Below are 12,288 nucleotides of genomic sequence, written 5' to 3'. Positions count from 1 at the left end.
TTTGTAAAAGTGATGATGTTGCCGATAGCAACCAATCAAATTATAGCTTTCATTTATTTAGTGCAGTCTACAAAATGACAGCTAGAATATGATTGGTTGCTATAGGCAACGTCTTCACTTTTCAAACCCGCAGTTTAATAAATTTACTCCTCAGAGTTTGATCCTTCTTATTCCTATGAGCCTAGGCTCAAGAATTAGAACAACACAACACAGTGGTATAAATATATAAATATGTGGTGAAAACTGTCACCCACAATTTTACAGTGTGAAAGTATGGGGGCAGATTTTTTTTTTACTACCCTTCATAGTTTCTCTCTTTGGGACGTATTTATTATGTAGAGAAAAACCCTACCTCCGGTGATAACATGTGTACCTCTACTGCAGCAATCCTCCTATCGCTGTGGCCATGTCAGTAAAACATTCTCTTAAAATGTAATAAAGTAAAATATAGATATATATTTTAACATTTTCATTCTTAAAATTCTTTTTTGTGCAAGTGAAACTGAAAGCCGAAGTTTGGGCTTCCAGTCCCACTGTTCTTGCGTGAACCAACAATCCGGGTTGCGCATGCGCAGATGCACCAGGATGGCGGAGTGATAAGACTGTTCTTACCGGTGCTGGTATCAGCTGCTGCGGCAATATTTTATCAGTCAGTCATGGCGACAGTAGGATTTCTATCGCTGCGATAAACACTAACTAGCCCTATCACCTCCTTTTAGTAAATACACCTGTTGGTGAAAGATTTAATACTAATTAAAGGGACAATATTCATCTTACATTTTATAATGCAAGAGAAATGAACATGTTGTAACAAAATAACAAGACGCTGGTTCCTTGCACCACATGCAGCAAAATGAGTTCATAGATGCTGTAGATAAACACTTTTTCTTCCCTACTAATAGGTAGTGTATATTTACTGAAGACCTTTTCACCTCCTCCAAACTTTAGTTTATTGCTTTGATCATGCTTTCCTGCAACATTTATTAAATATATTGATCTTTCTTTCCGACCTTTTTTTCTGTGTGTTTCTTTTACTAAACTCTTTATTTGATTCTAGTTCGAGCTGTTTATTTTTGTTTCCCTTGGATGCAACACAAAACCGCCCATAGATATAATTGTATCTAATGCGCAGAGTTGAGCTGTGCCATATTTCTAGCCAATGATTTAATGGCATTGGTGAAACAATGCAGACGGAAGCAAGTAAAATAAAACAATGTATTACGTGAGCATGTAAAAGCCAGAAATGAAAGTTGTTGAAGGTTGAAAATCCCGTGACGGGCACTTGTTGCCCTAGGGTAGGCCGCATGCAGACCTCCGAGCATTCACCTGTGGCCTGCCAACTCCTTCCTGCTTTATTGTTAGATTTCTTTGTTATAGCTTGTGACACTTGTTTAAAATGCTGCTCATATTTTATTACAGATAGGTGTCTTTTTCTTTGAGTAAATGTATTGTTTTAGCTTGTTGTTATTGAGATTAAGGGTGATGTGCGGCCTATTTGACCCACAAGTGTATCAAAATTGCCCACCACTACTCTAAATTATTGCCTGATGAAACATAGCGATAGCCTGATGAAAAATTTCTGCCGATGCAATATCATTAACGATTTTACCAATGACTGAAAACAAAAACAAAAAAGTCCCGATCAGCATGATGATCATGTGACAGGGGGTAGGAGGAGGCATGGTGACATCATCACATCACCTTAGCTCCTGCCCCCACTATAGAATGCCGAAATTCAGGCCATTGAATAGAGGGGGTGGGACTTAGTGACGCGGTTAAGCCCCCTCCATTCAATGCCGTGAATTTCGGCAAATGTGGGAGCTTTGCCTACTCTTCAGGGAGTTCGGGAAGACTCCTCGAAATTCGGGAGCCTTCTGGGAATTCCGGGAGAGTAGGCAAGTAGGATGACGATTCATGTGTACACACTAAACACTTTTTGCAAGGTTTACCTTCAGATATGTGTCATAATCATTGGCTGGGGAAATGGTGACTCTGTACACACCGTAGAGGTCTATGGACACTCCCGGTCCTGAGTGCATACACACTGCAGAATTGGAACGACATCGTTCCATCATTCAACAAGATTTTTGTCTGGTTTAAAAATCAAATGAAATGTCACAATGTGCTTTGGAACGATAATCGTTCATCGTTTGAGCGTGCATAATAATGCAATATCGGTGGTTTATCGTGTGATTGGCCCAATAATTGTCTGAAAAATCTGTAGCGTGTACCCAGCCTAAGGGTTAAATGTATCAAACCTTCTAAAAAGAATGAGTGGAAGTGTTGCCCATGGCAACCAATCAGATTCTAGATATTCTCTAGACTCTACTAGATAAATGCTAGATAAAATGTGATTGGTTGCTATGGGTAACACCTCCATTTTTTCATTTTAGAAGGCTTGATACATTTACTCCTAGGAATCTGTTGAAATCTAAGTTGGTTTTACAGAATATACAATTGTACCTTTTTTTTCCTTCTATTATACAGGTGGTGCTGGATGCAGAAAAAATATTTATGCCCAAACTGCCTCAAGGAGCAAAGACTAAGTCAGGCGGCAGCTCTCAGGAACTGTACGAAATTTGCGTTTGTCCAGATGGAAAACTCTATCTGTCAGTGGCTGGGTCAGGATCCACCTGCCAGGATTACAGTCGTGACTGTCAGTGAAGGACATTTCTAAGCCGTTGGATATATTAGCCACGCGTTTTATAAACCCTGGTGACTTTCAGCTGTTTGTTTTAAAAAAAAAAAAAAAAACTGCTATAAGGATTTAGATACTAAAATAACATTTGTGTGGGATGCATATTTGTATATCAAAACATACTTTTAAGAAGAATATTTCAATATTTTTTTAGCCAGTGTAAAATAGCACAAGTTAATTCTGACTTGGAGATGAGTCATCATCCACAGGTCTTGGCTAAAGCCAGAAAATGAAAGGCTGTAGATTCTGGAGCTCAGCCACCTAATGAAATGAGTATTTTGTTGCGTCACTGAACTGTTACGTGATTGTTGAACCAGGTAATTAATTGAAAACCGTTCCAACTTTTCTCCTAATTCAAGTATATTTCTGCTTATACTACAATTTGTTGTGTTCATTTGATCCAAATTACCCTTTTCCAATATTTGAAAAATGAATTGGTGCCAGCAATATACTATGCAACCTGACCTGTACTTACATGTCTCATGGTCTGCTGTCTTTATTGTATATAATATTGGATTGTATGTTTTATATGTATGATCTTTCAATACTTGGATAGGTGGCACTTTATTTTGTTAAAATGTCATGGTACATCTAAAGTTTCAATACAGAAATGGAAGTTGCTCAGTCAATATATAGGCTCATGGCAGGTGCTTGAAAGGGTGGGGTTGTCCAGAAAGCCCAAATACAAACAAAAATCCCCCAGCACACTGCTGTAAACCAGTGAAAGAGCTGCTATTCTATATGTATTCTACATGTAATGCAGAAACCTCAGTTACACACATTTGTAAATGTATGAAAAGCCACCCGTCCCATCAAGACGATTCTGCTAATAGGGTGGGTCTAACTCTAAACACACATGTATTTGTGCCTTTCTACCCTTTCAAGCACCTGCTGTGAACCTATAAATTGATTGAGCAACTTCCATGTCTATATTGTTGTTTGAGAGGCATGTTTGGTATCAGTAGCTGAGGGGGAGTGCTGGTCATCTATTGCCATTTGGAGTTTCCTGGGGTACCTCTTGGTAAGTTAGCTCTCAATTTAAAAACACATAAATGTATGACCCAATATAAGGACTCTCATTTTTTAAGGTTAGGACCTCCCTATTAGAAGAACTGCCTTGACATGATGGGTGGCTTATCATACATTTGTAAATGTGTGTACCTGAGAACCCGCATTTTTATGTACAAGTAGAATAGCAGTCCTTTTATTGCTTCACAGTAGCGTGCTGGGGGATTTTTTTCTATATTTGTGCACATCTAAATTCTCGTCACTCAAATAGCTAATCTCCCTTCCATTTTGGTGAATTTACTTTAAAAGATACTATTAAATGCTTTACTGCCTTACGGCTCATTTGGCCTGATGCTGAGTTGGACTTTAGCCCATTTGTTTAGTGTAAACGGCCAAATATTTACACTGCAGATGCCCACACAGAGAGCGCATATATAGGCACGCATTTGGCACTTGTGCCTCCTTACAACTGAAGAGGCTGAACAATCGTAAGGAACGGTCTAAGGTAAGTTGAGTACAGTAAGGGCAGGTTCACTGCAGATGCGGATGAGGCAGACCAGCACGAAGATGCGTATACGCCCGTCAGGAGCCGTATATTTTGCTCCTGCTAGAAGGCAGGTTCAAATACACACATTTTATTGACTGATTGCGAATTCATCTCTGAACCTGGTAGGTTCTTTCTTCATTGTTCGTGCACATATTATAGGATTTTGTAGTCATATTTAAAGACACGTTTTAAGGAAGATTATATCCATGTGTTTTTCCGCTCTAAAAACAAATGTTAACAAAACTTTTCTTGCTCTTACGATCTGGTTGTGTGTATGCATTTGTGGGTGTGTGTGTGCCTGGCAGAAACCTGGAGTGTATGCTGCAGGTTCAGAGCTGGACTCAACTTGAGAAGCTTATAACTCAGGGCGTAAAAATACTATTTTTACAGACTGCTTTTCTCAACCAACTCAGCATCAGGCCCTTTCTCTGTGAGAATGTTAATGGCTGTATCCGGCAACCATTTGAAATGCCCTTATATAGAGTGCATCTAATAAATAAATGCCCCTAAAATGCTGCTCGTTTTTCTTATTTGTGGCTTTATTCATGGCTTAAATTTAATTATGAGAGAGACAGTGAGCGCACATCAGTACTGTCTGTGTTACATGTGGCAATTTTATATGTGTGTGAAGCTTTTTAATATGTTGCTGGGAGTACTTCTTCTGAAAAGTTCTTCTTCCCCGCAACAGGGAGGCACAAAACGGGTCCGACTAAAAGTAGACAGATGAGAACTGAAGACCTCCAGCTCTGACCTAGTGCTAAACTGAAGTCATTTTGTGGAGTGGAAAATGTTATGAGCTCCTCCTCACAGCACTCTGCCAATATCTTCCCTGTTACCAGTGCAAATATCTGCTCCTCTGCAAATGCCATCATTCTTCTCGTCAACCCATGCTCCTCAGTTGCTTTTGGACTGCACGCAAGATGTTCTGCTCTTTATAAATGACCAACAGTTGTTTTGTGGGCAGAAAAATGATTCATGATAATGCAATACGTCAATTCACAAATGCCTTATACCTTTGTGAGGTAGCTAGTTTCTAGTTTATTGAGAGGGTATTGGTTCAGCCCACAAAAATGTCTGTGTGCAGATGATAGGTCCACTACAAGTCCTAACTGGGTTATCACAACAGAACGGAGCAGACACAAAGCATCAAATTACAATTGGTCCCAATTCTGGCATAGTAACAGTGAGAGAAATGTACAGTCAGTCTGGGAAAGCAGAGTGCATAGGCAGGTGCGGGCGGTGCTGTCGCCCAGGGCGCAAGCTCAAGGGGGCGCAGCAGTCGCCCGCTACTTGTCTCTGTGACAGCATGCTGCAGATTGCCGGAGAGTCCATGCTCTATAAATTCTGACATCGGAGACTCAGATCCCGCTCATGGGCACTAAGTCTGTCAGCCACTCTCCTACCCTTCCCTGGAACAGTCTCTCTGCCCTTATGCTAACCCTATCTCTGTGTGTGACAGTCCATGGCTCCCGATTCACGAACCTCAGAGGGGCGGGGCTTGTCCAAAAGTGGGTGGGGCTTCACCCAAATGTACTTCTGCCTCAGCCCCCTTCCCTATGTGTGTGTCAGCCTCTTCCCCCTCCCACTGTCTATGTGTGTGTGTCAGCCTCTGCCCCCTTCCACTGTGTGTGTGTGTGTGTGTGTGTGTGTGTGTGTGTGTGTGTGTGTCAGCCTCTGCCCTCTCCCCTCTCCCTCTGTGTGTGTGTGTGTGTGTGTGTGTGTGTGTGTGTGTGTCAGCCTTTGCCCCCTCCCTGTGAGTGTCAGCCTCAGCCCCCCTCCTAGTGTGTGTGTCTCAGCCTCTGCCCCCCTCCCTATGTGTGTCAGCCTCAGCCCCCCTCCCTGTGTGTGTGTGTCTCAGCCTCTGCCCCCCTCCCCGTGTGTGTGTGTGTGTCAGCCTCTGCCCCCTCTCTCTGTGTGTCAGCCTCTGCCCCCTCCCTCTGTGTGTCAGCCTCTGCCCCCCTCCCTCTGTGTGTGTGTGTGTCAGCCTCTGCACCCTCCCTTTGTGTATGTCAGCTTCTGCCCCTTCCGTGTGTGTGTGTGTGTGTCAGCCTGTGTGTCTCCCTCTGTGTGTGTGTGTGTGTGTCATCAGCCTTGTCCCCCTTCCCTGTGTGTGTGTCAGTCTCTGCCTCCTAACTCTGTGTGTGTGTGTGTGTGTGTGTGTGTGCGCAGGGCTGTAAGGAGGGTGGTGCTGCCGGTGCAACCACCCAGGGCGCTACGCCAACGGGGCGCCATAGCCGCCCACTCTTTGCCCCTATCACATCCATCTGAAATTTATGCCATGCTGCCACAGCACCACTTCCCCCCCCTACACAGAGATTGCAACTAAGAAGAAAAGCGCCCGACTCCTGCAGTGTCGCCGATGATGAGTGCCGCTGTCAGTAAAGAGGAGCCAGTAAAAAGGGTAGCTGAGAAGAGACCCAAGGTAAGTGCTCTCTCTCTCTCTCTATAAGCACCTCTTTCAGGTCAGACTAAAAACACAACACTCTCCTAGGCACTAGAGTAAACCGACATTGGATCGCTCTTACAAACAAGTGCACAAACCTGAAATGCAGGAGAGACCAAAATTAGACCCCATATCTAGTGAAAAGAAAACAGTTTATAAAAAAGTAGAAAAAATAAAAACGAAATAAATAAAAGCTAATAAAGAAAAAAAGTTGATTTTAAATTGTCTGTGACTTCCAAATCACCGCCCAGCACCATGAACCATGGAAGTGGAGTTGTTTTCCCTATACAATGGTAATAAAATAAAAATAATCATATGACTATGCTACAAAAAGCTGTATGGGTATAAGAAAAATATCAACTTGACAGGGGTAGAATATGAAATGAAAATGTTATTCTTGGTGGCACAGCTCATAATCGTGGATGTCTGCTAAATAAGGTATGAAATAAAATGGGTTAATAGTTGCAAATAAGTTGAGAAACTGCAATAAACCAGCTTGGGTTTAATGGAGGGTTTAATATCTATGTAATGCCTGTAAGCTCTCCATACTGAAGAGTAGTAAATCATACAAACCAATGAATATACCCAGAATTACACATATTTGTATATAAATTGGAGTGATTCATTATATTTCATCACCAGCAGCAGCTATTTATATAGCGCCACTAACTCCGCAGCGCTGTACAGAGAACTCATTCACATCAGTCCCTGTCCCAGTGGAGCTTACAGTCTAATTCCCTAACACACACACACACACACACACACATTAGGGTCAATGCACACACACAGACCGAGAGAGACTAAGGTCAGTTTGATAGCGGCCAATTAGTCTACTAGTATGTTTTTGGAATGTGGGAGGAAACCCACACAAACACAGGGAGAACATACAAACTCCACATAGATAAGGCCATGGCCAGAAATCAAATTCATGACCTTAGTGCCATGAGGAAGAAGTGCTAACCACTAAGCCACCATGCTCATCATCTAATATATAAATGTCTAGTGGCATGTGTTAGTCTGTCTGTCTGTGTGTGTGTGTGGAAAAAATAAAAACAAGCTGCAGCGCCACCTGCTGGGCAGAGTTATACACTGACCTACTAAATTCTTAGTGTGTGTGGGAAAAAAAAATTCAGAAAGGGCTGAAATTTGGTATACTAAGATGTTTTTAATTTGTTCATTTAATTTGTTAATTGTTAAAAGTGTTTATAAAGATTTTAAAAAAATATATATATATTTCTTGAAGGAGAAGTGACAGTTGGGAGTGGTTGGTGGTTGCCGGGGGTGACAGTGGGGAGTGGTTGGTGGTTGAGGCCTGGGCTATGGCCCAAATGCATGACAAGAACCTTTTTAACACCTTAAGTAGCTTGATTTGACTAGAATGCATGATTATCATGCACGGGTTAACTTGTATGATATATTCATCATAGTTCTTACAATAAACTGATAAGTTCTCCATTGAAAAGACCCCTCAACCTTAACATAGCCTGTGTCGGATCAAGCCCATGGCCTGCATCTGGGAAGCTGACAGCCAGGGCTTATGTGAAAGTCAAATAATTGGATGAAGTAAACTAAATTAATTAATATTGTTTTACCGTGTGATTGCGATTAGTACGCCATGTGTTATGACGCAATTGCACGGATTAATAACACACACATTTATATTCGCACTTACACTTATAAATAATATACATTTATTAAGGTTCCAATCCACATTTATTTATTAGAAAAATGTATTAGAGATTATTTGAACATAAATTATAATATATTAAAGGTATCTAAGGCTCAGGATATAGCAAATGTATCATGTTTAGTGTCATTTTGATATACACATTACCATGAGGAATCCGCTACTATCGGCAAAGCGATCGCTAGTTATGGAAAATAAAGGATTAATGCTCAAAATGATATTGTGTTTGGAATGCAAATAGGTTGGTAAAAACCTGGATTAGGTTAGTCCCCTTATGCACAACATGTGCTCAGCGGTTGGAGTGAGTTGGCCACACCTTATCAGAGGAATCCTTTGAACTGACCTATGACCAGCAGACAACTGGAACATTGTGAATCCTGGACTAATGAAGACTTCTCTAAGTGTTATCTGTGTACATAGTGACATCATCAGTGTGTTTTTTGTAAACTGAAGCTGCATATAAGCAACCTTCCCTGGACCATTGCTCTCTCTACCTTCCTGACTGCAAAACTACATGGACCTGGGCCCAGGTGAAGCACTAGCGAAAATGTAATTTATTTTGTTTTTTTAATATACTTTCCTGCTTTATTGTAATATCTTGCACGATCAAAATGACTTATGAGTCTCCCTTGTTAGTAAATTTTACTCTTCGATGTCCCAACTATATTTACAAGCAAATATATGGCTGCAGAATTTAAAAAAAAAATTGTGTGTCATGTTTTTGATATGAGAAACATGATTAAATGTGTTTCTTTTCCAGGTAAATGCGAATTTGCAAAAAACAATAAATTCATTTTAAGAAGAGTTGATTTTCATGTGATTTATATATGTTGCTGCAATGGCGCAATCAGCACTTTCCTGGAAAGTGAAACATAACATATAAGTGTCACGAGCCGCAGCGTTACTCACAGCCGCCGCGGCTCGCTTCCTGTCTGCCCCAGCGTCCCGGCCGTCACCATGACGACCGAGATGTCACTTCCCTTTCAACGCCGACCGTTGTCAAGACAACGGCCGGACGCCTCTTCAGTAGCGATGCGTTCTGGCACTCCTAGAAGCCGGGTGCGCAATAGATAGCCTGTGGGCTGATTGAATGAAGGGGGCTGAACTACAGGACATTAGCCTGCAACTGTGTGTGTTTCAGGAACAAGCCCTGATTGGTCCTGCTCTGTACCAGCAATTACTCTGCAGGTGTGTATACACGTTCTGATTGGTCTATGCCTGTATTTAAGGCAATGAGGTCTGCTGCCTCATTGCCGGTTATAGTTTCTGTTCCAGTCTGCTGACCTGCTCTGTGTCTTGTTCCTGTGTCTTGGAAATTCTATAGACTACCCGTGTATGACCCCTTGCCTGGATTTGGACCCTGCCTGTGTTTCTCGTGACCCTGACCTCTGGCTTGTATACCAACCATCCTGTCTGCTCGTGACCCCTGACCCCGGCTTGTTTATCGGATCTGCTATCTGCTGCCTGCCCTTGACCTCTGCTTGGAATCCACTCCGCTTACCTGGGTTCTCCCCAGCCGGTACGCACTTCACGACCCTCTGTCAGTCTGCAGCCCAGTCTGTCCCCACCATCAGGGGCTCCAGTGAACACCTGATTGGCAGAGTAGACTCCGGGTTGTGTCGTGCCGGCTGGAGGGGTTCCTAACAATAAGTAAGGAACTAGTAGTAATATTAAACTGGTGTCCAATGCCACAATACTATCCACAGAAATGCTATACCACTGACTGTAAGATTATGCAGGATTGTGATCACTTATGTAGATGAAGCTGTTATTATCAATTATGCACAGATTCTTTTCTACAGCATAATAATGTATCAGAAAAAAACTAGTCATCAATAAAAATGTATAGGAAATTGCAAGTAAATTTATTTTCAAGGCTTGGCAACCATGATACTTGCAAATTGAGTACTATTTCACAACACTGTAATTTATATCATCCAAATGATATTTTATTGCTAATACTTTGTGAAGTGACCCAGAAACTTTTATTCTAGAAATGTTATTCTATTTTAGTTTTGGTTGTTAACTTGGAAATTGAACATTGTTTAAATTAGAAGAACATTTATAATTTTACACACATCATTTAGATGATATTAACAGGTAGATTTATGAAACCTTCTAAAAAGGAGAAGTCAAGATGTTGCCCATGGCAACCGATCAGATTATTTTATCTAATACATTTTAAAAAATGATAGTTAGAATCTGGTTGCTATGAGCAACACCTCCACTTTTCCTTTTTATAAGGTTTGATATACTTAACCCTTAGGGCTAGATTTACTAAGCTGCGGGTTTGAAAAAGTGGGGATGTTGCCTATAGCAACCAATCAGATTCTAGATTTCATTTATTTAGTACCTTCTACAAAATGACAGCTAGAATCTGATTGGTTGCTATAGGCAACATCCCCACTTTTTCAAACCCGCAGCTTAGTAAATCTAGCCCTTAGTGTTGTATTCTGATTCCATCCTGTTTAGCATATTACTATCTATGTTAGTCTATCTATGTCTCTGACCTCATACAAACAAGTACCATGGTAAATGTCCAAATCAGAATTTAATTTCAAAATTGGCCATGTACCATAATAATCCTGTTTCTTTTTATCATAGTATTTTTTCACAAGGGATGTCATCAGCAACAGTGATATTTGAAGTGTAAAAATAAAAATAAAATCAGACTATACAAAATATTAAAACAATGCATAAGAAAATATGACATTTAATAAAAGACAATGAGAAAAATGTAGACATTTGTTACATGTGTTTCGCTGTATGGTTTAAGCATTTTTCCCTCTAACAAACAATTTACAAATAACAAATGTATATCAATGTAAATGTTAGTTTACAAATGTACTATCCTAAAGTGGGAGTGATCAAATTACGGGACTATTCACCAAGGTTTTTGTGCATAATAGCTCTTCATTTAAATCCAACTCCTTACTTAAAATCACAATTAAAAAAATTGAATTTCCTTGGTTAAACACTTTATTTCAACATAATTATATAGATGTATTGTGTATGGTACTCTTAATGATTTTACTATGCTTTAATATGTTTTTTTTTAAAAAAATTACCATTGAATTTATAACAATAAAAATGATGATATATATATATATAGTAATTCGGTGTAAACAGATAAGTTCAAAACAGTGTAAATATCTCAGTGAACACCATGTTAATAAGAATATTTTAAGATTAAATTTAGAATTCTCTAGGAAGAGACTTGTGAATTTCACTGTAACATATATATATATTTCTAGTTCTATAAATTGCAGTGTTCATTAATATTATATTTCATTTTACTTAGCAGACTAATTCACAATGGAAGTGGAACCTTTTCAATCATTTTGATTTTGCAGAAAAATCTGAAGATTTGCATTGCACAAAAGAGTAAGCGGTATATTTACTAATCTGCAAGTTTGAAAAAGTGGAGATGTTGCTTATAGCAACCAATCAGATTCTAGCTGTCACTTTATCGAATGTTTTAAATGATAACTAGAATCTGATTGGTTGCTATAGGCAATATCTCTACTTTTTAAAACCCGTAGTTTAGTAAATATACCCCTAAATGTCATATAAATTGCAACCTTCTACCATTTTAATACCACCCCTTTCAACAAAGAAAACTTTTCCGGCCAAATGCTGCTAATGGCAGAAGTAAACAGTTGTTCCTCTGTACACGCTGTCAAACCAAGAAATGTAGGGGACCAGTGTAAATCACAAAGGTACGTGACCTCACTAAAGAGAATTTCCTGCAGCCCCTCATTTTGTGTTTCGTAAATGAAGCCTTTATATGTTGGTGACCCTTTTTCTTTAATGTATTTTAGTTTAATATTTGAAAATGTAGATTTCACACTGTACACAAAATGCTAAAATATAACAATTGTAAAATAAATTGTATAAATCCCTTA

The 12,288-nt window shown here is 39.9% G+C and overlaps 1 protein-coding gene across 3 annotated transcripts in view; it reads left to right on the top strand.

Moving 5' to 3' along the window:
* SGCG (sarcoglycan gamma) overlaps positions 1 to 4,769 on the top strand; it is a 333,094-nt gene extending 328,325 nt beyond the window's left edge. For all 3 annotated transcript variants that reach the window (XM_075198842.1, XM_075198844.1, XM_075198843.1), the window contains exon 8: positions 2,488 to 4,769. In XM_075198842.1, the coding sequence (XP_075054943.1) occupies positions 2,488 to 2,664 (177 nt within the window). In that variant the 3' untranslated portion in view covers positions 2,665 to 4,769. The remainder of the gene's footprint in view (positions 1 to 2,487) is intronic.
* Positions 4,770 to 12,288: the final 7,519 nt, after the last annotated feature.

Source organism: Mixophyes fleayi, chromosome 2, assembly GCF_038048845.1.
Source record: "Mixophyes fleayi isolate aMixFle1 chromosome 2, aMixFle1.hap1, whole genome shotgun sequence".
NCBI classification, from domain to species: domain Eukaryota; kingdom Metazoa; phylum Chordata; class Amphibia; order Anura; family Limnodynastidae; genus Mixophyes; species Mixophyes fleayi.
This window is presented reverse-complemented; position numbering and strand designations above follow the sequence as displayed.